The sequence below is a fragment of the Salmo salar genome, chromosome ssa05 (assembly GCF_905237065.1).
Source record: "Salmo salar chromosome ssa05, Ssal_v3.1, whole genome shotgun sequence".
In the NCBI taxonomy this organism is placed as follows: Eukaryota; Metazoa; Chordata; class Actinopteri; order Salmoniformes; family Salmonidae; genus Salmo; species Salmo salar.
The window spans coordinates 9,992,068-10,018,957 of NC_059446.1; the positions used below are offsets into that span (position 1 = coordinate 9,992,068).

The 26,890-nt window shown below is 45.0% G+C and overlaps 1 protein-coding gene across 2 annotated transcripts in view; it reads right to left on the minus strand.

Annotated features, from left to right (window-relative positions):
• Positions 1 to 26,890, minus strand: part of LOC106592285 (gamma-aminobutyric acid receptor subunit beta-2) — a 110,256-nt gene that overhangs the window by 57,803 nt on the left and 25,563 nt on the right. For both annotated transcript variants that reach the window (XM_045717879.1, XM_045717878.1), the window contains exon 4: positions 13,488 to 13,708. In XM_045717879.1, the coding sequence (XP_045573835.1) occupies positions 13,488 to 13,708 (221 nt within the window). The remainder of the gene's footprint in view (positions 1 to 13,487; positions 13,709 to 26,890) is intronic.

Genomic DNA, 26,890 nt, shown 5'->3' on the forward strand with positions numbered 1-26,890 from the left:
AACTCTTCTCCTATAACTGGAACTGGAGGTGTTCTAAACTCTTCTCCTATAGCTGGAACTGTAGGTGTTCTAAACTCTTCTCCTATAGCTGGAACTGGAACTGGAGGTGTTCTAAACTCTTCTCGTATAACTGGAACTGAAACTGGAGGTGTTCTAAACTCTTCTCCTATAACTGGAACTGGAGGTGTTCTAAACTCTTCTCCTATAGCTGGAACTGGAGGTGTTCTAAACTCTACTCCTATAGCTGGAACTGGAGGTGTTCTAAACTCTTCTCCTATAACTGGAACTGTAGGTGTTCTAAACTCTTCTCCGATAGCTGGAACTGGAGGTGTTCTAAACTCTTCTCCTATAGCTGGAACTGGAGGTGTTTTAAACTCTTCTCCTATAGCTGGAACTGGAGGTGTTCTAAACTCTTCTCCTATAGCTGGAACTGGAGGTGTTCTAAACTCTTCTCCTATAGCTGGAACTGGAGGTGTTCTAAACTCTTCTCCTATAGCTGGAACTGGAACTGGAGGTGTTCTAAACTCTTCTCGTATAACTGGAACTGAAACTGGAGGTGTTCTAAACTCTTCTCCTATAACTGGAACTGGAGGTGTTCTAAACTCTTCTCCTATAGCTGGAACTGGAGGTGTTCTAAACTCTACTCCTATAGCTGGAACTGGAGGTGTTCTAAACTCTTCTCCTATAGCTGGAACTGGAGGTGTTCTAAACTCTTCTCCTATAGCTGGAACTGGAGGTGTTCTAAACCCTTCTCCTATAACTGGAACTGGAGGTGTTCTAAACTCTTCTCCTATAACTGGAACTGGAGGTGTTCTAAACTCTTCTCCTATAGCTGGCACTGGAGGTGTTCTAAACTCTTCTCCTATAGCTGGAACTGGAGGTGTTCTAAACTCTTCTCCTATAACTGGAACTGGAGGTGTTCTAAACTCTTCTCCTATAGCTGGAACTGGAACTGGAGGTGTTCTAAACTCTTCTCCTATAACTGGAACTGGAGGTGTTCTAAACTCTTCTCCTATAACTGGAACTGGAGGTGTTCTAAACTCTTCTCCTATAGCTGGAACTGTAGGTGTTCTAAACTCTTCTCCTATAGCTGGAACTGGAACTGGAGGTGTTCTAAACTCTTCTCGTATAACTGGAACTGAAACTGGAGGTGTTCTAAACTCTTCTCCTATAACTGGAACTGGAGGTGTTCTAAACTCTTCTCCTATAGCTGGAACTGGAGGTGTTCTAAACTCTACTCCTATAGCTGGAACTGGAGGTGTTCTAAACTCTTCTCCTATAACTGGAACTGTAGGTGTTCTAAACTCTTCTCCGATAGCTGGAACTGGAGGTGTTCTAAACTCTTCTCCTATAGCTGGAACTGGAGGTGTTTTAAACTCTTCTCCTATAGCTGGAACTGGAGGTGTTCTAAACTCTTCTCCTATAGCTGGAACTGGAGGTGTTCTAAACTCTTCTCCTATAGCTGGAACTGGAGGTGTTCTAAACTCTTCTCCTATAGCTGGAACTGGAGGTGTTCTAAACTCTTCTCCTATAGCTGGAACTGTAGGTGTTCTAAACTCTTCTCCTATAACTGGAACTGGAGTTGTTCTAAACTCTTCTCCTATAGCTGGAACTGGAGGTGTTCTAAACTCTTCTCCTATAGCTGGAACTGGAGGTGTTCTAAACTCTTCTCCTATAACTGGAACTGGAGGTGTTCTAAACTCTTCTCCTATAGCTGGAACTGGAGGTGTTCTAAACTCTTCTCCTATAGCTGGAACTGGAGGTGTTCTAAACTCTTCTCCTATAACTGGAACTGGAGGTGTTCTAAACCCTTCTCCTATAGCTGGAACTGGAGGTGTTCTAAACTCTTCTCCTATAGCTGGAACTGGAGGTGTTCTAAACTCTTCTCCTATAGCTGGAACTGTAGGTGTTCTAAACTCTTCTCCTATAACTGGAACTGGAGGTGTTCTAAACTCTTCTCCTATAACTGGAACTGGAGGTGTTCTAAACTCTTCTCCTATAGCTGGAACTGGAGGTGTTCTAAACTCTTCTTCTATAGCTGGAACTGGAGGTGTTCTAAACCCTTCTCCTATAGCTGGAACTGGAACTGGAGGTGTTCTAAACTCTTCTCCTATAACTGGAACTGGAGGTGTTCTAAACTCTTCTCCTATAACTGGAACTGGAGGTGTTCTAAACTTTTCTCCTATAGCTGGAACTGTAGGTGTTCTAAACTCTTCTCCTATAGCTGGATCTGGAACTGGAGGTGTTCTAAACTTTTCTCCTATAGCTGGAACTGTAGGTGTTCTGAACCCTTCTCCTATAACTGGAACTGGAACTGGAGGTGTTCTAAACTCTTCTCCTATAGCTGGAACTGGAGGTGTTCTAAACTCTTCTCCTTTAGCTGGAACTGGAAGTGTTCTAAACTCTTCTCCTATAGCTGGAACTGGAGGTGTTCTAAACTCTTCTCCTATAGCTGGAACTGGAGGTATTCTAAACTCTTCTCCTTTAGCTGGAACTGGAGGTGTTCTAAACTCTTCTCCTTTAACTGGAACTGGAGGTGATCTAAACTCTTCTCCTATAACTGGAACTGGAGGTGTTCTAAACTCTTCTCCTATAGCTGGAACTGGAACTGGAGGTGTTCTAAACTCTTCTCGTATAACTGGAACTGAAACTGGAGGTGTTCTAAACTCTTCTCCTATAACTGGAACTGGAGGTGTTCTAAACTCTTCTCCTATAGCTGGAACTGGAGGTGTTCTAAACTCTACTCCTATAGCTGGAACTGGAGGTGTTCTAAACTCTTCTCCTATAGCTGGCACTGGAGGTGTTCTAAACTCTTCTCCTATAGCTGGAACTGGAGGTGTTCTAAACTCTTCTCCTATAACTGGAACTGGAGGTGTTCTAAACTCTTCTCCTATAACTGGAACTGGAGGTGTTCTAAACTCTTCTCCTATAGCTGGAACTGTAGGTGTTCTAAACTCTTCTCCTATAGCTGGAACTGGAACTGGAGGTGTTCTAAACTCTTCTCGTATAACTGGAACTGAAACTGGAGGTGTTCTAAACTCTTCTCCTATAACTGGAACTGGAGGTGTTCTAAACTCTTCTCCTATAGCTGGAACTGGAGGTGTTCTAAACTCTACTCCTATAGCTGGAACTGGAGGTGTTCTAAACTCTTCTCCTATAACTGGAACTGTAGGTGTTCTAAACTCTTCTCCGATAGCTGGAACTGGAGGTGTTCTAAACTCTTCTCCTATAGCTGGAACTGGAGGTGTTTTAAACTCTTCTCCTATAGCTGGAACTGGAGGTGTTCTAAACTCTTCTCCTATAGCTGGAACTGGAGGTGTTCTAAACTCTTCTCCTATAGCTGGAACTGGAGGTGTTCTAAACTCTTCTCCTATAGCTGGAACTGGAGGTGTTCTAAACTCTTCTCCTATAGCTGGAACTGGAGGTGTTCTAAACTCTTCTCCTATAGCTGGAACTGGAGGTGTTCTAAACTCTTCTCCTATAGCTGGAACTGTAGGTGTTCTAAACTCTTCTCCTATAACTGGAACTGGAGTTGTTCTAAACTCTTCTCCTATAGCTGGAACTGGAGGTGTTCTAAACTCTTCTCCTATAGCTGGAACTGGAGGTGTTCTAAACTCTTCTTCTATAACTGGAACTGGAGGTGTTCTAAACTCTTCTCCTATAACTGGAACTGGAGGTGTTCTAAACTCTTCTCCTATAGCTGGAACTGGAGGTGTTCTAAACTCTTCTCCTATAGCTGGAACTGGAGGTGTTCTAAACTCTTCTCCTATAGCTGGAACTGGAGGTGTTCTAAACTCTTCTCCTATAACTGGAACTGGAGGTGTTCTAAACTCTTCTCCTATAACTGGAACTGGAGGTGTTCTAAACTCTTCTCCTATAGCTGGAACTGGAGGTGTTCTAAACTCTTCTTCTATAGCTGGAACTGGAGGTGTTCTAAACTCTTCTCCTATAGCTGGAACTGGAACTGGAGGTGTTCTAAACTCTTCTCGTATAACTGGAACTGAAACTGGAGGTGTTCTAAACTCTTCTCCTATAACTGGAACTGGAGGTGTTCTAAACTCTTCTCCTATAACTGGAACTGGAGGTGTTCTAAACTCTTCTCCTATAACTGGAACTGGAGGTGATCTAAACTCTTCTCCTATAGCTGGAACTGGAACTGGAGGTGTTCTAAACTCTTCTCCTATAACTGGAACTGGAGGTGTTCTAAACTCTTCTCCTATAACTGGAACTGGAGGTGTTCTAAACTTTTCTCCTATAGCTGGAACTGTAGGTGTTCTAAACTCTTCTCCTATAGCTGGATCTGGAACTGGAGGTGTTCTAAACTTTTCTCCTATAGCTGGAACTGTAGGTGTTCTGAACCCTTCTCCTATAACTGGAACTGGAACTGGAGGTGTTCTAAACTCTTCTCCTATAGCTGGAACTGGAGGTGTTCTAAACTCTTCTCCTTTAGCTGGAACTGGAAGTGTTCTAAACTCTTCTCCTATAGCTGGAACTGGAGGTGTTCTAAACTCTTCTCCTATAGCTGGAACTGGAGGTATTCTAAACTCTTCTCCTATAGCTGGAACTGGAGGTGTTCTAAACTCTTCTCCTTTAACTGGAACTGGAGGTGTTCTAAACTCTTCTCCTATAGCTGGAACTGGAGGTGTTCTAAACTCTTCTCCTATAGCTGGAACTGGAGGTGCTCTAAACTCTTCTCCTATAACTGGAACTGGAGGTGTTCTAAACTCTTCTCCTATAGCTGGAACTGGAGGTGTTCTAAACTCTCCTCCTATAGCTGGAACTGGAGGTGTTCTAAACTCTTCTCCTATAGCTGGAACTGGAGGTGTTCTAAACTCTTCTCCTATAGCTGGAACTGGAGGTGTTCTAAACTCTTCTCCTATAACTGGAACTGGAGGTGTTCTAAACTCTCCTCCTATAGCTGGAACTGTAGGTGTTCTAAACTCTTCTCCTATAGCTGGAACTGGAGGTGTTTTAAACTCTTCTCCTATAACTGGAACTGGAGGTGTTCTAAACTCTTCTCCTATAACTGGAACTAGAGGTGTTTTAAACTCTTCTCCTATAGCTGGAAATTGAACTGGAGTTGTTGCAAAGCTAAAACCAAAGCTAGTGTTGTGATTGCCTTTACATTTTTGTTTGCAATCATCTCTAGTTCTAGGCCTACGCTCAAAGACACTACTAAGACGGTGAACAGTTAGCATTTCCCATAAGACAACGTGATTCTTAGCCGTCATGCTAACACTATCTGGGCATGTGCCACCGACAAAGAAGAACAGCCTTAGCTTAGCCTCTGCGCATGTGCACAGTGGTTTCCCCTGTTCCAAAAAGATTATTTTCCTCACAACAATGGTATCCATGAACTTGTGACTTGTTGGGTTTTAATGAAAGCAGGTATCTGGTATGAGAAGTTCCATGAAATGGTTTCCCAACTTCTTTAATTCAAGTCACAGCCCAATCTGAAGTGTCCCAGCAACATGGAGGTACAGCTGACTGAGTAGGACCATGACAATAAATATAGTCCCACACTGTTCCCAGGCTGGTATGGGACCATTGAAACAGAGAACGAGTAGTGTACTTTCTTTTCATGGCAATAGAACATGTTGTTTGTACTCTGCCTTATCTTTTGAAGTTGTTAAATTGAACTTGGACTCGTTGTGAATCAGAGCTGACAGCCACGGAATGGAGACACCTGAGAGAGACTTTGGCCTCTGCAGTACTACTGCCAAATACTCATACTCTGTTTCAATGTTCCCATACAAGCTTCAGAAGAGTTTGGGACTATATGTCTTTCTTTTTAATGACAAGGAATGTCCAGATTTGGGTTAGTGTGAAGTGTAGGCCAAGGAGGGGTAGCTACTTCCTAGGAACGTTCATCCCTTTACAGGCTTCACAAAGTGGCAGGCAGCACAACAGCACATAAAAGACTGTCCAGTGTGTGTGTGTGTGTGTGTGTGTGTGTGTGTGTGTGTGTGTGTGTGTGTGTGTGTGTGTGTGTGTGTGTGTGTGTGTATGTTTGTACTGTTCTTTTACATTATTGATGAACATCTCTTATGAATGGCAATCTTCTCTGCAGCATCAGAGACTGAACATCTGAATCCTAAATGCCACCAAATTCCCTACATAGTGCACTACTCTGGTCTAAAGTAGTGTACTATACAGGGTTCTATTGGGCCCTAGTCAAAAATAGTGCACTACATAGGGGTTAGGGTGGCATTTGGGACACAGACAACATCACAAAGAGATGTTTTCTGGATGGATAGGACCACAGCCGTACAATCAAATACATTTCCTCCCTTTGTAGCCGTTCTACAGCACTGTTCCATTATTGATCATTAACTGATCAGTTATTGATATTGAGACCGTGAAATGGTAAAGCCAGAAACAAGTCTAGATTCTTAGGTGGACGGACTAGCTATGAGCCTGTGACATCTCTTACCCTCAATCAAATACATCTACTCTTTCTGTACACAACTTTCATTATATAATGATAAAACACCAAAGTAACCAATCCAGTATAGTATGACTCCATACCTAGAAAGACTGAAAGGTTATGACTCCATACCTAGGTAGGGTGAAAGGTTATGACTCCATACCTAGAAAGACTGAAAGGTTATGACTCCATACCTAGAAAGACTGAAAGGTTATGACTCCATACCTAGAAAGACTGAAAGGTTATGACTCCATACCTAGAAAGACTGAAAGGTTATGACTCCATACCTAGAAAGACTGAAAGGTTATGACTCCATACCTAGAAAGACTGAAAGGTTATGACTCCATACCTAGAAAGACTGAAAGGTTATGACTCCATACCTAGAAAGACTGAAAGGTTATGACTCCATACCTAGAAAGACTGAAAGGTTATGACTCCATACCTAGAAAGACTGAAAGGTTATGACTCCATACCTAGAAAGACTGAAAGGTTATGACTCCATACCTAGAAAGACTGAAAGGTTATGACTCCATACCTAGAAAGACTGAAAGGTTATGACTCCATACCTAGGTAGGGTGAAAGGTTATGACTCCATACCTAGAAAGACTGAAAGGTTATGACTCCATACCTAGAAAGACTGAAAGGTTATGACTCCATACCTAGAAAGACTGAAAGGTTATGACTCCATACCTAGAAAGACTGAAAGGTTATGACTCCATACCTAGAAAGACTGAAAGGTTATGACTCCATACCTAGAAAGACTGAAAGGTTATGACTCCATACCTAGAAAGACTGAAAGGTTATGACTCCATACCTAGAAAGACTGAAAGGTTATGACTCCATACCTAGAAAGACTGAAAGGTTATGACTCCATACCTAGAAAGACTGAAAGGTTATGACTCCATACCTAGAAAGACTGAAAGGTTATGACTCCATACCTAGAAAGACTGAAAGGTTATGACTCCATACCTAGAAAGACTGAAAGGTTATGACTCCATACCTAGAAAGACTGAAAGGTTATGACTCCATACCTAGAAAGACTGAAAGGTTATGACTCCATACCTAGAAAGACTGAAAGGTTATGACTCCATACCTAGAAAGACTGAAAGGTTATGACTACATAACTAGGTAGACTGAAAGGTTATGACTCCATACCTAGAAAGACTGAAAGGTTATGACTCCATAACTAGGTAGACTGAAAGGTTATGACTCCATAACTAGGTAGACTGAAAGGTTATGACTCCATACCTAGAAAGACTGAAAGGTTATGACTCCATACCTAGGTAGACTGAAAGGCTATGACTCCATAACTAGGTAGACTGAAAAGTTATGACTCCATACCTAGGTAGGGTGAAAGGTTATGTCTCCATACCTAGGTAGACTGAAAGGTTATGTCTCCATACCTAGGTAGACTGAAAGGCTACGACTCCATACCTAGGTAGACTGAAAGGTTATGTCTCCATACCTAGGTAGACTGAAAGGTTATGTCTCCATACCTAGGTAGGGTGAAAGGTTATGTCTCCATAACTAGGTAGACTGAAAGGTTATGTCTCCATAACTAGGTAGACTGAAAGGCTACGACTCCATACCTAGGTAGACTGAAAGGTTATGTCTCCATACCTAGGTAGACTGAAAGGTTATGTCTCCATACCTAGGTAGGGTGAAAGGTTATGTCTCCATAACTAGGTAGACTGAAAGGTTATGTCTCCATAACTAGGTAGACTGAAAGGTTATGTCTCCATACCTAGGTAAGGTGAAAGGTTATGACTCCATACCTAGGTAGACTGAAAAGTTATGACTCCATACCTAGGTAGACTGAAAGGTTATGACTCCATAACTAGGTAGACTGAAAGGTTATGTCTCCATACCTAGGTAGACTGAAAGGTTATGACTCCATACCTAGGTAGGGTGAAAGGTTATGACTCCATATATAGGAAGACTGAAAGGCAATGACATTACTCACCCTCAATCAACTATCTAGCCTCTGTTTTTCCTACAGCGATTTACTTATTGATCACAATCGATCAATGAAAGATATTGATAATCATCACAGACCACGAATTTTGACCAAAATTAACCGGAGAGATTACTGCTTCCAAGGTTTTCTTTTTCCAAGCTATACGGAGGGTGCTGTAGCAAACAAACAGCAGAGACCTGAGGACAACATCCAACCTGGAACTGAGTGAGTAGTGTTTGGTCTGGTGTTATTTTGAAAGCCAAAAAGAAGAAAAAAAAGGAAAAAAAATTACAAATAAAGTACATTACAATTATATATTTTATTTAATGGGGACTGAATGCTGAGTTAAGGCTGCCAGGCTTGCAAGGACAGACCAGATACAAATTCAATCAGCACTAAGGTGTGAAGTAAAAGGTGTCTAGGAATTTGGGCCCAACAAGTGGCAGGAGTCTTTGAAGCATCCTCTGAAGCCCCCTCCTGTCACGCCCTGACCTAGGAGAACTGTTTTTTCTCTGTTTAGTTAGGTCGGGGTGTGATGGGGGTGGGCATTCTATGTTTTTGTTTCTATGTTTTGGCCGGGTATGGCTTCCAATCAGAGGCAGCTGTCTGTCTTTGTCTCTGATTGGAGGCCATACTTAGGCAGCCTTTTCCCACTTGGTTTCCGTGGGTAGTTGCTTTCTGTTTCGTTAATGTAACCTGACAGAACTGTTGGTTGTCGTTTTGTTTCTTTTGTCAAAGTGTTAGTTTTCATTAAAATACAATTATGAGCACTCAACACGCTGCGCCTTGGTCCCCTTTATACGACGCCCATTACAGAACTACCCACCATGATTGGACCAAGCAGCGTGGTCAGGAGGACTGGACCTGGGAAGAAATCCTGGATGGGGCAGGACCCTGGACAAAGCCTGGGGAGTATCGCCGTCAGCAAGAGGAGATAGAGGCAGCGAGAGCGGAACGGCGATACTATGAGGAATAAGCACGGCGGCGGCCCGCGGCCCGAGTCTTCGGCGACGGCCCGCGGCCCCGAGTCTTCGGCCCCGAGTCTTCAGCGGCGGCCCGCGGCCCCGAGTCTTCGGCCCAGAGTCTTCGGCGGCGGTTGGTGTTCAAAAGCCTCCGGCAATGATCCACGGTCTGGTTCCTCCGGAGACACAGAAGCGGGGGGGATCAGCGGGCGGTGGGGGTGCTACGCCCCGAACCACAGCTGCCGCCAAGTACAGATGTAACCTGACACAACTGTTGGCTGTCGTTTTGTTTCTTTTGTCAAAGTGTTAGTTTTCATTAAAATACAATTATGAGCACTCAACACGCTGCGCCTTGGTCCCCTCTATACGACGCCTGTTACACCTCCTGCTGTTCAAAGATCATTGACTGGCATTTTCTACAAGAAATCTGCCTCCAGAAATAAAAGTTTCTCCCAAGTGGGTTTGACACCAACTCCCGTTGCCTGCTACATTGCTGCTTGGATTCCACCTGGCGATCTGTTCACCGTCTGCCCTGGCCTGTCTCCCCTGTCTGGTACAGGTACCCCCACCACACTCACCCCTCTCTCCCGAGCTTTCGCTCACCTCACAGTGGCGGTTCTAGACCATTTCAACTAGGGGGGCCAAGCTGGGGCCAGTTACATTAGACGTTATTGTTGTCATATCGTTTTCTTCACTGCATTGCAGGCATTATCAGGCAAAAGACCATGTTCATAATCATTCAACAATTTATTTGCATTTTCTGTCTAATAACGGATGTAAAAAAAGAACGATAGCAAAAATTAGTTATGTAAAAATGATTTCATACTCCACATTTAGGGGGGGTCACAAGGGGGTCCAAAATTGTTGTCACAGGGGCACTGCCCCCCCCCCCCACTAGAAGCTTATTACCTAAAATGGATCAATTGAAAATGTGGGTTCACAGCTCCAATCCAGATGTGTTGGTCATTACTGAGACGTGGTTAAGGAAGAGTGTTTTGAATACTGATGTTAACCTTTCTGGTTATAACCTTTTTCGGCAAGACAGATCTTCCAAAGGTAGGGGAGTGGCAATTATTACCAAGGACCACCTTCAGTGCTCGGTTGTCTCCACCAAGTCTGTCCCCAAACAATTTAATTTGCTGGTTTTAAGCATTAAACTTTAAAATAGCACTTTCTTGACTGTTGCTGCGTGCTATCGTCCTCCATCAGCACCGGCCTGTACCCTACCTGCCCTAAGCTCTCTCCTGGCCCCTTACACTAAGTCAAATTTGTCCTGCTTGGTGACCTAAACTGGGACATGCTTAAATCACCTGACCAAGTCCTAAAGCAATGGGACTCCCTAAATCTTTTTCAGATTATTACCAATCCCACAAGGTATGACTCCAAACACCCAGAAAAGGCTACTCTCCTTGATGTTATCCTCACAAATAATCCTGATAGGTTTCAGTTTGGTGTTTTCTATAATCACCTTAGTGATCACTGTTTTACAGCCTGTGTTCGTAATGGCTGCTCAGTGAAACAACCTGTCCTGATTTGTCATAGACGCTTGCTAAAAAACTTTAATGAGCAAGCCTTCCTTCATGAACTGGCCTCTGTGAAATGATATAGAATCAGCTTGATCCCCTCTGTCGAAGACGTTTGGACCTTAATTTTTGATATTATCAGTGGTATTGTTAACAAACACGCCCCCATAAAGAAAATGAGAATTAAAAACAGGTTCAGCCCCTGGTTCGACCGTGATCTTGCAGAGTTACTCCACCGCAATTATTGCATTTGGCAAAAGGCTCGGCACACGCATACTCAGGCTGACTGACTATCGTTCAGGCAAATGAGAAATAAGAGCACTCAGGCTATCCGGAAGGCCAAAGTTAGTTCTTTTAAGGAGCAGTTCTCTCTCTGTGGGTACAACCCTAAGAACTTCTGGAAAACAGTTGAAAACCTGGAAAATAAACCCTCCTCCTCACAGCTGCCCATGTCGCATAATGTTGATGATGTGGTTGTTACTGACAAGAAGTACATGGCTAAGTTCTTTAATCCCCACTTCATTAAGTCAGGATTCCTATTTGACTCAGCTTTGCCTCCTTGCCTGTCCAACATTTCCTCATCTCCCACCCCTTCTAACGCAACTATCCCCGATGCTTCTCCCTCTTTCCCCTGCCCCGCTACAAAGTTTCTCCCTGCAGGCAGTTACTGAGTCCGAGGAGCTAAAGGAGCTCCTTAAACCTTACCCTAAAAAAACATCTGGATCAGATGGTTTAGACAATTTCTTCTTTAAGGTTGCTGCCCCTATCATCGCCAAGCCTATCTCCAACCTTTTTAACCTGTCTCTCCTCTCTGGGGAGGTTCGCATTGCTTGGAAGGCAGCCACGATTCGTCCTTTATTTAAAGCGGGAGATCAAGCTGATCCTAACTGTTATAGGCCTATTTCTATTTTGCCCTGTTTATCAAAAGTGTTGGAAAAACTTGTCAATAATCAACTGACTGGCTTTTTTGATGTCTATAGTATTCTCTCGGGTATGCAATCTGGTTTCCGCTCAGGTTATGGATGTGTCACCACAACCTTACAGGTCCTCAATGATGTCACCATTGCCCTTGATTCTGAGCAATGTTGTGCTGCTATTTTTATTGACTTGGCCAAAGCTTTTGATACGGTAGACCATTCCATTCTTGTGGGCTGGCTAAGGAGTATTGGTGTCTCTGAGGGGTCTTTGGTCTGGTTTGCTAACTACCTCTCTTAAAGAGTGCACTGTATAAAGTCAGAAAATCTGCTGTCTCAGCCACTGCCTGTCACCAAGGAAGTACCCCAAGGCTCGATCCTAGGCCCCACGCTCTTCTCAATTTACATCAACAGCATAGCTCAGGCAGTAGGAAGCTCTCTCATCCAATTATATGCAGATGATACAGTCTTGTACTCAGCTGGCCTCTCCCCGTATTTTGTGTTAAATGCTCTACAACAAAGCTTTCTTAGTGTCCAACGAGCTTTCTCTACCCCTAACCTTGTTCTGAACACCTCCAAAACAAAGATAATGTGGTTTGGTAAGAAGAATGCTCCTCCTCCCACAGGTGTTATTACTACCTCTGAGGGTTTAGAACTTTAGGTAGTCACCTCATACAAGTCCTTGAGAGTATGGATAGACGGTACACTGTCCTTCTCTCAGCAAATATCAAAGCTGCAGGCTAAAGTTAAACCTAGACTTGGTTTCCTCTATCGTAATCGCTCCTCTTTCACCCCAGCTGCCAAACTAACCCTGCTTCAGATGACCATCCTACCCATGCTAGATTATGGAGAAATAATTTATAAATCGGCAGGTAAGGGTGCTCTCGTGCGGCTAGATGTTCTTTACCATTCAGTCATCAGATTTGCCACCAATGCTCCTTATAGGACACATCACTGTACTCTATACTCCTCTGTAAAGTGGTCATCTCTGTATACCCGTCACAAGACCCACTGGTTGATGCTTATTTATAAAACCCTCTTAGGCCTCACTCCCCCCTATCTGAGATATCTACTGCAGCCCTCATCCTCCACATACAACACCCGTTCTACCAGTCACATTCTGTTAAAGGTCCCCAAAGCACACACATCCCTGAGACGTGACTGGAACGAGCTGCAACAAACACTCAAACTGGACAGTTTTATCTCCATCTCTTCATTCAAAGACTCAATCATGGACACTCTTACTGACAGTTGTGGCTGCTTTGTGTGATTGTTGTCTCTACCTTCTTGCCCCTTGTGCTGTTGTCTGTGCCCAATAATGTTTGTACCATGTTTGGTGCTGCTACCATGTTGTGTTGCTACCATGTTGTTGTTATGTTGTGTTGCTACCATGCTGTGTTGTCATGTGTTCCTGCCTTGCTATGTTGTCTTAGGTCTCTCTTTATGTAGTGTTGTGTTGTCTCTCTTTTCATGATGTGTGTTTTGTCCTACATTTATTTTTTTATTATTCCAGGCCCCATCCCTGCAGGAGGCCTTTTGCCTTTGGGTAGGCCGTCATTGTAAATAAGAATTTGTTCTTAACTGACTTGCCTAGTTAAATAAAGGTTAAATAAAATAAATAAATGAAAGAGGGGCATTCAACCTACTGGCTGAGAGAAACCAACACAGATATTAGTAACCATCATAAGCTATGAAATCCCTTACCGGAGTCCGTAGAGCACGGTGCCGTCCGGATGCAGTCGGATCATTCTGTTCTTGACCGTGACGCCGTGGACAAAGGACTTTTTATCGTTGAGGAAGTAGGTGTCGGGAACCCAGAGCGAGTCAGCTACCCTGTTATCCAAGGTCAGGTTGAGGGCTATCTCAGAGTAGGACAGACGCTTGTCCCGCCAGGCCTGCTGGAAGTACATGGTCAATGTGTAGTCCTGGAAGAGAGGGGGAGGAAAGAGAAGAGTCATAAAACGAGTGGAGAGAGGGATAGATGGGATAGGTAGCTGAAACTACATGGTTAACATGTAGTCCTGGAGGAGGAGAAGAGTGGATAAACCTACTGGACTGTACATCTCATAACACAACATTCTGAGATAGATCGAAAGAGGGAATGAATGAATGAATAAGTTTGATACTAGCCTACGTGAGATTTCATAACTTTTAAAACCATGACCAGAGAGACTGTCGAAGAATACAGCAAAGAGCAGCTGTTTTTAAGAGTGAGTTCATGTCTACGTTTTTATTCAGCTCTTACAAAACGCGCTTCTCCCTACTTCCATTTGAGCTGCAATGTGTAGCCAAGTGTATTGACAGCCAGCCCTGCAATGTTATTATTATTAGCAGCTCGTCGTGTCTATTTTAATATCGAGGAGTAGTTCACTTTCTCTGGTCACAGGACCAACATGAATTTGTGCATGAGGCAGATGCGGTGCGACTCCCGTTTAGCCATCAGGCGGATGACTGTGTCCCCTCTCTCTAGTCAGTGTCACCGGAGGAAAGGAAGGAAAGAGCAGGGACCGGTGAGAGGCGGACCCTCTGCTGCGCTCTACCTCCCTCCGCTGAGACTAATGACGTGTTCAAAACAACTGGGAACTCCGACTGGGAAAATAGTTTTGAACGTCCATCCTGCTCGGAATTCCGTCCTGCTCGGGCATCTTTCTACAGCTCCGACTTTACGACCCGAAGATCGCTGATATCATGATTTGACCTCTGTTTTTTTTTTCAGGTTCACCGTTGTGTTGAAACCACCTTGACCATAAGATGCAGGTACCATCCAGTAAAATAAAAAAGCGAATTATTTGCAAATTATTTAAATTCATGCTCACCTCACAACTGATCTATTTAGTTATCAAAGCTCGAGTTTTTAAGTATAATATGGTATGAGATTAGCACAACTGGCAGGCCAAGCATATAACCAATATGCTTTGATAATGTATCAGGCCCACTGCACGAACCTGATTCCCACAGAACTGATTTTATTAGGTTAAATCTGAGCTGAAGATCTCGGCTTGCTTGGTGACAGTCTCACTGAACAGCAGAAGGTCATCTACATGGTATGGTTGGTGTAGAACAGTCTGAAACGGCACTGGCCTCTAACTGACCTCTACTGACCTCTAACTGACCTCTACTGGCCTCTAACTGACCTCTACTGACCTCTAACTGACCTCTACTGGCCTCTAACTGACCTCTACTGTCTCTAACTGACCTCTACTGTCTCTAACTCGTCTCTAACTGACCTCTAGCTGACCTCTAACTGACCTCTAACTGACCTCTACTGATCTCTAACTGACCTCTACTGGCCTCTAACTGTCCTCTACTGGACTCTAACTGACCTCTACTGTCTCTAACTCGTCTCTAACTGACCTCTAGCTGACCTCTAGCTGACCTCTACTGTCTCTAACTGACCTCTACTGGGCTCTAACTGACCTCTACTGTCTCTAACTGGCCTCTACTGGCCTCTACTGTCCTCTAACTGGCCTCTACTGGCCTCTAACTGTCCTCTACTGGTCTCTAACTGACCTCTACTGTCTCTAACTCGTCTCTAACTGACCTCTAGCTGACCTCTAGCTGACCTCTACTGTCTCTAACTGACCTCTACTGGGCTCTAACTGACCTCTACTGTCTCTAACTGGCCTCTACTGGCCTCTACTGTCCTCTAACTGGCCTCTACTGGCCTCTAACTGTCTTCTACTGGTCTCTAACTGACCTCTACTGTCTCTAACTCGTCTCTAACTGACCTCTAGCTGACCTCTAGCTGACCTCTACTGGCCTCTAACTGTCCTCTACTGGTCTCTAACTGACCTCTACTGTCTCTAACTCGTCTCTAACTGACCTCTAGCTGACCTCTAACTGTCCTCTACTGGCCTCTAACTGACCTCTACTGGCCTCTAACTGACCTCTAGCTGACCTCTAGCTGACCTCTAACTGACCTCTAACTGTCCTCTACTGTCCTCTAACTGTCCTCTACTGTCTCTAACTGGCCTCTAACTGACCTCTACTGGTCTCTAACTGACCTCTACTGTCTCTAACTCGTCTCTAACTGACCTCTAGCTGACCTCTAACTGTCCTCTACTGTCCTCTAACTGACCTCTACTGTCTCTAACTCGTCTCTAACTGACCTCTAGCTGACCTCTAGCTGTCCTCTACTGTCCTCTAACTGACCTCTAGCTGACCTCTAACTGACCTCTAGCTGACCTCTAACTGTCCTCTAACTGACCTCTACTGTCTCTAACTGGTCTCTAACTGACTACTGTCTCTAACTGACCTCTACTGTCTCTAACTGGCCTCTAACTGACTACTGTCTCTAACTGACCTCTACTGACCTCTAACTGGCCTCTAACTGACCTCTACTGGCCTCTAACTGTCCTCTACTGGCCTCTAACGGACCTCTACTGGCCTCTAACAGACCTCTAACTGGCCTCTACTGGCCTCTAACTGGCCTCTAACGGACCTCTACTGGCCTCTAACAGACCTCTAACTGGCCTCTACTGGCCTCTAACTGGCCTCTAACTGACCTCTACTGACCTCTAACTGACCTCTACTGGCCTATAACTGGGCTCTAACTGACCTCTAATGGCCTCTACTGGCCTATAACTGAACTCTACTGGCCTCTACAGGCCTATAACTGACCTCTACTGTCCTAATTACATTTTAGTCATTTAGCAGACGCAATTTCAGTAGTGAGTGGATACATTTTCATACTGGTCCCCCTGTGGGAATCAAACCCACAACCCTGGCTTTGCAAGTGCCACGCTCTACGACCTGAGCCACACAGGCCTGTAACTGACCTCTACGACCTGAGCCACACAGGCTTGTAACTGACCTCTACCAACTGAGCCACACAGGCTTGTAACTGACCTCTACCAACTGAGCCTGTAACTGACCTCTACTGACCTGTAACTGACCTCTACGACCTGTAACTGACCTCTACGACCTGAGCCACACAGGCCTGTAACTGACCTCTACTGAGGGCAGTAGTGGTCATGCTGACTGGGGTTAGGGGGTTAATACTCAGCCAACTCTTCTCTCCTCCTGGCTGACTTACTGGTCCCAAATGGCACCCTATTCCCTATATAGTAGCACTTCGTTTGACCAAAGCCTAATGGCAGCCTATGGGCCCTGGTCAAAAGTAGTGCACTACATAGGGCATAGGTTGCCTTTTCAGAAGCAGCCACTGACGGGGGCAACAACCTGAGGGTTAATTCCTCAGCTATCTCAGCTGGCTGGCCCATGATAAAAATATACTGCTTCTCCTCCGATGGAGCCACTCCATGGTTTATGAGGACAATACCTCCCTCCCTTTAGTCCATCCATCCATCTTTCACTCTAGCCATCACTCTCTCATGCTTCCCTACCCTTTACAGACCAAATAGAGTACTCCAGCTGGGGCTCTCTCTCTCTCTCTCTCTCTCTCTCTCTCTCTCTCTCTCTCTCTCTCTCTCTCTCTCTCTCTCTCTCTCTCTCCTATTTGTAAGCATTTACTACTGCAAACAGACACAGTACACAGCTTCCATTCCTGAAGTCAGTGTTTGCTGCTGGTTTCCCAGGTTTGAATTGGTCACCATTGGGCATTGATGACTAGAGATGGCATGTCTGCCCCCCCCCCCCACACTCTCCTACCGTGTACCTATCATACTCCATATATAAAACATAGGCAAAACCAACACATGCTCACACTGCCAGTGAGACATAACATACGCATGTACATTACTGGACTCTCAAAATACATCCATCCACCCATCCACCCACCCATCCATCCATCCACTCATCCACCCACCCACCCATCCACCCATCCATCCACTCATCCACCCACCCACCCATCCATCCACTCATCCATCTACCTACCTACCCATCCACCCACCCATCCATCCACCCATCCATCCACCCACCCACCTATCCATCCACCCACCCACCCACCTATCCATCCACCCATTCACCCACCCATCCATCCATCCACCCACCCACCCATCCATCCACCCATCCATCCACCCATCCATCCACCCACCCACCCATCCACTCATCCACCCACCCACCCATCCATCCACCCATCCATCCATCCACCCACCCACCCACAGTACAACCCAGCGGAGAGAGCACTGCAGTGTGATATCATCATCTCTGTTACCGAGCAGATTGTAATAAAATGAAGTGGAAAACAGAACATGATACACATGAAGCCATTAAGCTTTTCTCTATTTTATATCTACAGCACTTATCATTTATCTCTGCCACGTCCTGACCATAGAGAGCTTGTATTTTTCTATGGTAGAGTAGGTCAGGGTGTGACTGGGGGGTTTTGTCTAGTTTATTCATTTCTATGTTTGGTTCTAGTTTCTTTTTTCTATGTTGGGGTTTTTGTCTAGTTAAAATGTTCTATGTTGTGTTCTAGGTTGTTTTTTCTAGGTTGGGGTTTTTGTATGATTCTCAGTTATGATTCTCATTGTTGTCTCTAATTGGGGATCATATTTAAGTAGTTTTTTTCCCACTAGTGTTTGTGGGAAATTATTTTGAGTTAGTTTATGTTGCACCTCTTCGTCACGGGTTGTTGTTTCTTTGTTTATAGTTTATTGTATGTCTTGCATAGTTTCACAGATAAATATGTGGAACGATACACACGCTGCGCCTTGGTCTCATTCATACGACAAACGTGACAATCTCCTCTGGTTGTGTTTTACCAACCTGGTCTTTAATCCCTTGGGAGTCAAAATATCCTCAATATATTGATGTTTTGCACATAAAAAAAAAATGGCTCATAATTTGAGGCCTTTTACATTAAAGAGGATTCTTAAAGCAGCGAGACTAGAAGTGTGTCCCAAATGGCACTATATTCCCTACATAGTGCACTATTTTGGACCAGACAGTAGCAGTTATGGGGGGCAGGGGGGCCAGTGCCCCTGTGACAACAATTTTGGACCCCCTTATGGCCCCCCTAAATGTGGAGTATGAAATAAGTTTTACATAACTCATTTTTGCTATCGTTCTTTTTTTACACCCGTTATTAGACAATGGCAACGATGATGATTATGAACATGGTCTTTTGCCTGCTAATGCCTGCAATGCAGTGAAGAAAACGATATGACACCAATAACGTCTAATGTAACTGGCCCCTCTAACAGTACAACTGGCCCCAGCTTGGCCCCCCCAGTTGAAATGGTCTAGAACCGCCACTGGGACCAGAGACTTCTTCCAGGCTGAAAGAAGTCTGGACATTCCAGGACACACTCTTTCTCCACCAATCTTGAACGTCTCTCGCTCTCATTATCAGAGTGTTGATCAGTTGTCTCCCTCTCTCCCCTCTCTTCCCCTCGCCCCGTCTCCCTCCCTCTCTCCCCCTCTGTCTCCCCCTCTCGGGAGTGTGAGCGGGCACCTTAGGACCGAGTGTCTATCACTCTTAGGGTGTGTCCTAAATGGGACCCTATTCCCTTTGTAGTGCACTGCAGCCCTATGGGCCTGGGTCAATAGTAGTACACTACAAAGGTAATAGGATGCCATTTGGGACGTGATCTTACACAGTGTCTCCTGCGGGAGGCTAGCAGTTATCTCCAATCCACAGCTCCATGTTCTACTGTCCACAGCTCTATGTTCTACTGTCCACAGCTCTATGTTCTACTGTCCACAGCTCCATGTTCTACTGTCCACAGCTCTATGTTCTACTGTCCACAGCTCTATGTTCTACTGTCCACAGCTCTATGTTCTACTGTCCACAGCTCTATGTTCTACTGTCCACAGCTCTATGTTCTACTGTCCACAGCTTTATGTTCTACTGTCCACAGCTCCATGTTCTACTGCCCACAGCTTTATGTTCTACTGTCCACAGCTTTATGTTCTACTGTCCACAGCTCCATGTTCTACTGTCCACAGCTCCATGTTCTACTGTCCACAGCTTTATGTTCTACTGTCCACAGCTTTATGTTCTACTGTCCACAGCTCTATGTTCTACTGTCCACAGCTCTATGTTCTACTGTCCACAGCTCTATGTTCTACTGTCCACAGCTCTATGTTCTACTGTCCACAGCTCCATGTTCTACTGTCCACAGCTCTATGTTCTACTGTCCACAGCTTTATGTTCTACTGTCCACAGCTCCATGTTCTACTGTCCACAGCTCCATGTTCTACTGTCCACAGCTTTATGTTCTACTGTCCACAGCTTTATGTTCTACTGTCCACAGCTCCATGTTCTACTGTCCACAGCTTTATGTTCTACTGTCCACAGCTCCATGTTCTACTGTCCACAGCTCCATGTTCTACTGTCCACAGCTCTATGTTCTACTGTCCACAGCTCCATGTTCTACTGTCCACAGCTCTATGTTCTACTGTCCACAGCTCTATGTTCTACTGTCCACAGCTCCATGTTCTACTGTCCACAGCTCCATGTTCTACTGTCCACAGCTCTATGTTCTACTGTCCACAGCTCCATGTTCTACTGTCCGCAGCTTTATGTTCTACTGTCCACAGCTCTATGTTCTACTGTCCACAGCTCTATGTTCTACTGTCCACAGCTTTATGTTCTACTGTCCACAGCTTTATGTTCTACTGTCCACAGCTCCATGTTCTACTGTCCACAGCTCTATGTTCTACTGTCCACAGCTTTATGTTCTACTGTCCACAGCTCCATGTTCTACTGTCCGCAGCTTTATGTTCTACTGTCCACAGCCCTATGTTCTACTGTCCACAGCTCTATGTTCTACTGTCCACAGCTCCATGTTCTACTGTCCACAGCTCTATGTTCTACTGTCCACAGCTTTATGTTCTACTGTCCACAGCTTTATGTTCTACTGTCCACAGCTCCATGTTCTACTGTCCACAGCTCTATGTTCTACTGTCCACAGCTTTATGTTCTACTGTCCACAGCTCCATGTTCTACTGTCCACAGCTCTATGTTCTACTGTCCACAGCTTTATGTTCTACTGTCCACAGCTCCATGTTCTACTGTCCGCAGCTTTATGTTCTACTGTCCACAGCCCTATGTTCTACTGTCCACAGCTCTATGTTCTACTGTCCACAGCTCCATGTTCTACTGTCCACAGCTCTATGTTCTACTGTCCACAGCTTTATGTTCTACTGTCCACAGCTTTATGTTCTACTGTCCACAGCTCCATGTTCTACTGTCCGCAGCTTTATGTTCTACTGTCCACAGCTCTATGTTCTACTGTCCGCAGCTCCATGTTCTACTGTCCGCAGCTCTATGTTCTACTGTCCGCAGCTCTATGTTCTACTGTCCGCAGCTCCATGTTCTACTGTCCACAGCTCCATGTTCTACTGTCCACAGCTCTATGTTCTACTGTCCACAGCTCCATGTTCTACTGTCCACAGCTCTATGTTCTACTGTCCGCAGCTCTATGTTCTACTGTCCACAGCTCCATGTTCTACTGTCCACAGCTCTATGTTCTACTGTCCACAGCTCTATGTTCTACTGTCCGCAGCTCCATGTTCTACTGTCCGCAGCTCTATGTTCTACTGTCCGCAGCTCTATGTTCTACTGTCCACAGCTCCATGTTCTACTGTCCGCAGCTCTATGTTCTACTGTCCGCAGCTCTATGTTCTACTGTCCACAGCTCCATGTTCTACTGTCCGCAGCTCTATGTTCTACTGTCCGCAGCTCCATGTTCTACTGTCCGCAGCTCTATGTTCTACTGTCCACAGCTCCATGTTCTACTGTCCACAGCTCTATGTTCTACTGTCCACAGCTTTATGTTCTACTGTCCACAGCTTTATGTTCTACTGTCCACAGCTCTATGTTCTACTGTCCACAGCTCTATGTTCTACTGTCCACAGCTCCATGTTCTACTGTCCACAGCTCTATGTTCTACTGTCCACAGCTCTATGTTCTACTGTCCACAGCTTTATGTTCTACTGTCCACAACTTTATGTTCTACTGTCCACAGCTCTATGTTCTACTGTCCACAGCTCCATGTTCTACTGTCCACAGCTTTATGTTCTACTGTCCACAACTTTATGTTCTACTGTCCACAGCTTTATGTTCTACTGTCCACAGCTCCATGTTCTACTGTCCACAGCTTTATGTTCTACTGTCCACAGCTCTATGTTCTACTGTCCACAGCTCCATGTTCTACTGTCCACAGCTCTATGTTCTACTGTCCACAGCTCCATGTTCTACTGTCCACAGCTCTATGTTCTACTGTCCACAGCTTTATGTTCTACTGTCCACAGCTTTATGTTCTACTGTCCACAGCTCCATGTTCTACTGTCCACAGCTCTATGTTCTACTGTCCACAGCTTTATGTTCTACTGTCCACAGCTCCATGTTCTACTGTCCACAGCTCTATGTTCTACTGTCCACAGCTTTATGTTCTACTGTCCACAGCTCCATGTTCTACTGTCCGCAGCTTTATGTTCTACTGTCCACAGCCCTATGTTCTACTGTCCACAGCTCTATGTTCTACTGTCCACAGCTCCATGTTCTACTGTCCACAGCTCTATGTTCTACTGTCCACAGCTTTATGTTCTACTGTCCACAGCTTTATGTTCTACTGTCCACAGCTCCATGTTCTACTGTCCGCAGCTTTATGTTCTACTGTCCGCAGCTCTATGTTCTACTGTCCGCAGCTCCATGTTCTACTGTCCGCAGCTCTATGTTCTACTGTCCGCAGCTCTATGTTCTACTGTCCGCAGCTCCATGTTCTACTGTCCACAGCTCCATGTTCTACTGTCCACAGCTCTATGTTCTACTGTCCACAGCTCCATGTTCTACTGTCCACAGCTCTATGTTCTACTGTCCGCAGCTCTATGTTCTACTGTCCACAGCTCCATGTTCTACTGTCCACAGCTCTATGTTCTACTGTCCACAGCTCTATGTTCTACTGTCCGCAGCTCCATGTTCTACTGTCCGCAGCTCTATGTTCTACTGTCCGCAGCTCTATGTTCTACTGTCCACAGCTCCATGTTCTACTGTCCGCAGCTCTATGTTCTACTGTCCGCAGCTCTATGTTCTACTGTCCACAGCTCCATGTTCTACTGTCCACAGCTCCATGTTCTACTGTCCACAGCTCTATGTTCTACTGTCCGCAGCTCCATGTTCTACTGTCCGCAGCTCTATGTTCTACTGTCCACAGCTCCATGTTCTACTGTCCACAGCTCTATGTTCTACTGTCCACAGCTTTATGTTCTACTGTCCACAGCTTTATGTTCTACTGTCCACAGCTCTATGTTCTACTGTCCACAGCTCTATGTTCTACTGTCCACAGCTCCATGTTCTACTGTCCACAGCTCTATGTTCTACTGTCCACAGCTCTATGTTCTACTGTCCACAGCTTTATGTTCTACTGTCCACAACTTTATGTTCTACTGTCCACAGCTCTATGTTCTACTGTCCACAGCTCCATGTTCTACTGTCCACAGCTTTATGTTCTACTGTCCACAGCTTTATGTTCTACTGTCCACAGCTCCATGTTCTACTGTCCACAGCTTTATGTTCTACTGTCCACAGCTCTATGTTCTACTGTCCACAGCTCCATGTTCTACTGTCCACAGCTCTATGTTCTACTGTCCACAGCTCCATGTTCTACTGTCCACAGCTCTATGTTCTACTGTCCACAGCTTTATGTTCTACTGTCCACAGCTTTATGTTCTACTGTCCACAGCTCTATGTTCTACTGTCCACAGCTTTATGTTCTACTGTCCACAGCTCTATGTTCTACTGTCCACAGCTCCATGTTCTACTGTCCACAGCTTTATGTTCTACTGTCCACAGCTCTATGTTCTACTGTCCACAGCTCCATGTTCTACTGTCCACAGCTTTATGTTCTACTGTCCACAGCTTTATACTCTACTGTCCACAGCTTTATACTCTACTGTCCACAGCTCTATGTTCTACTGTCCACAGCTTTATACTCTACTGTCCACAGCTCCATGTTCTACTGTCCACAGCTTTATGTTCTACTGTCCACAGCTCCATGTTCTACTGTCCACAGCTTTATGTTCTACTGTCCACAGCTTTATGTTCTACTGTCCACAGCTCTATACTCTACTGTCCACAGCTTTATGTTCTACTGTCCACAGCTTTATGTTCTACTGTCCACAGCTTTATGTTCTACTGTCCACAGCTCTATGTTCTACTGTCCGCAGCTCCATGTTCTACTGTCCGCAGCTCTATGTTCTACTGTCCACAGCTCTATGTTCTACTGTCCACAGCTCTATGTTCTACTGTCCACAGCTTTATGTTCCACTGTCCACAGCTCTATGTTCTACTGTCCACAGCTTTATGTTCTACTGTCCGCAGCTTTATGTTCTACTGTCCACAGCCCTATGTTCTACTGTCCACAGCTCTATGTTCTACTGTCCACAGCTCCATGTTCTACTGTCCGCAGCTCTATGTTCTACTGTCCACAGCTCCATGTTCTACTGTCCACAGCTCCATGTTCTACTGTCCACAGCTCCATGTTCTACTGTCCACAGCTCCATGTTCTACTGTCCACAGCTCTATGTTCTACTGTCCACAGCTTTATGTTCTACTGTCCACAGCTTTATGTTCTACTGTCCACAGCTCCATGTTCTACTGTCCACAGCTCTATGTTCTACTGTCCACAGCTCCATGTTCTACTGTCCACAGCTTTATGTTCTACTGTCCACAGCTCCATGTTCTACTGTCCACAGCTTTATGTTCTACTGTCCACAGCTCCATGTTCTACTGTCCACAGCTCCATGTTCTACTGTCCACAGCTCCATGTTCTACTGTCCACAGCTCCATGTTCTACTGTCCACAGCTTTATACTCTACTGTCCACAGCTCTATGTTCTACTGTCCACAGCTCTATGTTCTACTGTCCACAGCTCTATACTTTACAGCTCTATGTTCTCCTGTCCACACTGATGATACCGCTGGACTCTCACTGTAAATATAGTCTTGGTTACTACAGCTATAATGTTGATTCTTGGACAGTCTTCTGTCAAGTGAGTGAAATAAAGTAAAGCAGATTGTACAGCAGAATAAGCCCTATAACCACATCGATAGTAACAGGATTACATCTGATGGAGAAAGATTATTGATCCCTTCAATGTGCTCCCTCTCTCTCCACTGTGGTATTAGTGAAGGTTCATAATGAGCACTGCAAAAATAAAAATACAGCGCATTCAGAAAGTATTCAGACCCCTTGACTTTTTCCAAATGTTGTTACTTTACAGCCTTATTCTAAAATGTATTAAATAACGAATGTTCCTTATCAATCTACACACATAATGACAAAAGCTAAAAACAGGTTTAGACATTTTTGCAAATGTATTAAAAATAAAAAACATACCTTATTTACATATATATTCAGACTCTTTGCTATGAGACTCGAAATTGAGCTCAGGTGCATCCTGTTTCCTTTGACCATCCTTCAATTGATTGGACATGATTTGGAAAAGCACACACCTGTCTATATAAGGTCCCACAGTTGACGACGCATGTCAGAGCAAAAACCAAGCCATGAGGTCGAAGGAATTGTCTGTAAAGCTCCGAGACAGGATTGTGTTGAGGCACAGATCTGGAGAAGGGTACCAAAAAATTTCTGCAGCATTGAAGGTCTCCAAGAACACAGTGGCCTCCATCATTCTTAAAAGGAAGAAGTTTGGAACCACCAAGACTCTTCCTAGAGCTGGCCTCCCGGCAAAACTGAGCAATCGGGGGAGAAGGCCCGTGGTCAGGGAGGTGACCAAGAACCCGATGGTCACTCTGACAGAGATCCAGAGTTCCTTTGTGGAGATGAGAGAACCTTCCAGAAGGACAACCATCTCTGCAGCACTCCACCAGCATTCTTTGACATCAATGGAGCTCTGCTCAGAAACACACACACACACACACACACAGCTAGCCCTTCACATCCTTAGTCTCAGGACCCAACTCTTTGTCAATATAGCAGATTCTGTACGGTACAGAACTGAACCACTCTGTCAGTTTGTATATTCCTCTCTTTTATCATTACAGAATCTCCCTTCCTAGTCCTGTGTGGTTAAAGCCTAATGTTTATATCTGGGTTATATTATTGCTGTAATGTACATTTGCTGTAATGCCATTCCAGATTGAGATACATTTTGGAGCATTTCACCCGTTACCATCGTCACCCTCCTCTCCTCTGTCCTATATTCCAGTCACATAGGGGATGGAGAGGTTTGGAGGAAAGGAGAAGAACAGCTCAGCATCTATACAATCTCCACAACATGATGACCAGCCACAGAGAAATTGTCCAATCAGAGAGTGTGATCAGTCTCACACTACAATACGACCTTCTTTACCCTTGTCACACATCCTTCACTAGAGCAGCATAAGCCTTGCACTGAGAGTACATTGATCATCACAGAGAGAGGGGGAGTGATAGGGAAAGAGAAGGGAGAAAGAGAGAGGGGGAGTGATAGGGAAAGAGAAGGGAGAAAGAGAGAGGGGGAGTGATAGGGAAAGAGAAGGGAGAAAGAGAGAGGGGGAGTGATAGGGAAAGAGAAGGGAGAAAGAGAGAGGGGGAGTGATAGGGAAAGAGAAGGGAGAAAGAGAGAGGGGGAGTGATAGGGAAAGAGAAGGGAGAAAGAGAGAGGGGGAGTGATAGGGAAAGAGAAGGGAGAAAGAGAGAGGGGGAGTGATAGGGAAAGAGAAGGGAGAAAGAGAGGGGGAGTGATAGGGAAAGAGAAGGGAGAAAGAGAGAGAGGGGAGTGATAGGGAAAGAGAAGGGAGAAAGAGAGAGGGGGAGTGATAGGGAAAGAGAAGGGAGAAAGAGAGAGGGGGAGTGATAGGGAAAGAGAAGGGAGAAAGAGAGAGAGGGAGTGATAGGGAAAGAGAAGGGAGAAAGAGAGAGGGGGAGTGATAGGGAAAGAGAAGGGAGAAAGAGAGAGGGGGAGTGATAGGGAAAGAGAAGGGAGAAAGAGAGAGGGGGAGTGATAGGGAAAGAGAAGGGAGAAAGAGAGAGGGGAGTGATAGGGAAAGAGAAGGGAGAAAGAGAGAGGGGGAGTGATAGGGAAAGAGAAGGGAGAAAGAGAGAGGGGGAGTGATAGGGAAAGAGAAGGGAGAAAGAGAGAGGGGGAGTGATAGGGAAAGAGAAGGGAGAAAGAGAGAGGGGGAGTGATAGGGAAAGAGAAGGGAGAAAGAGAGAGAGGGGAGTGATAGGGAAAGAGAAGGGAGAAAGAGAGAGA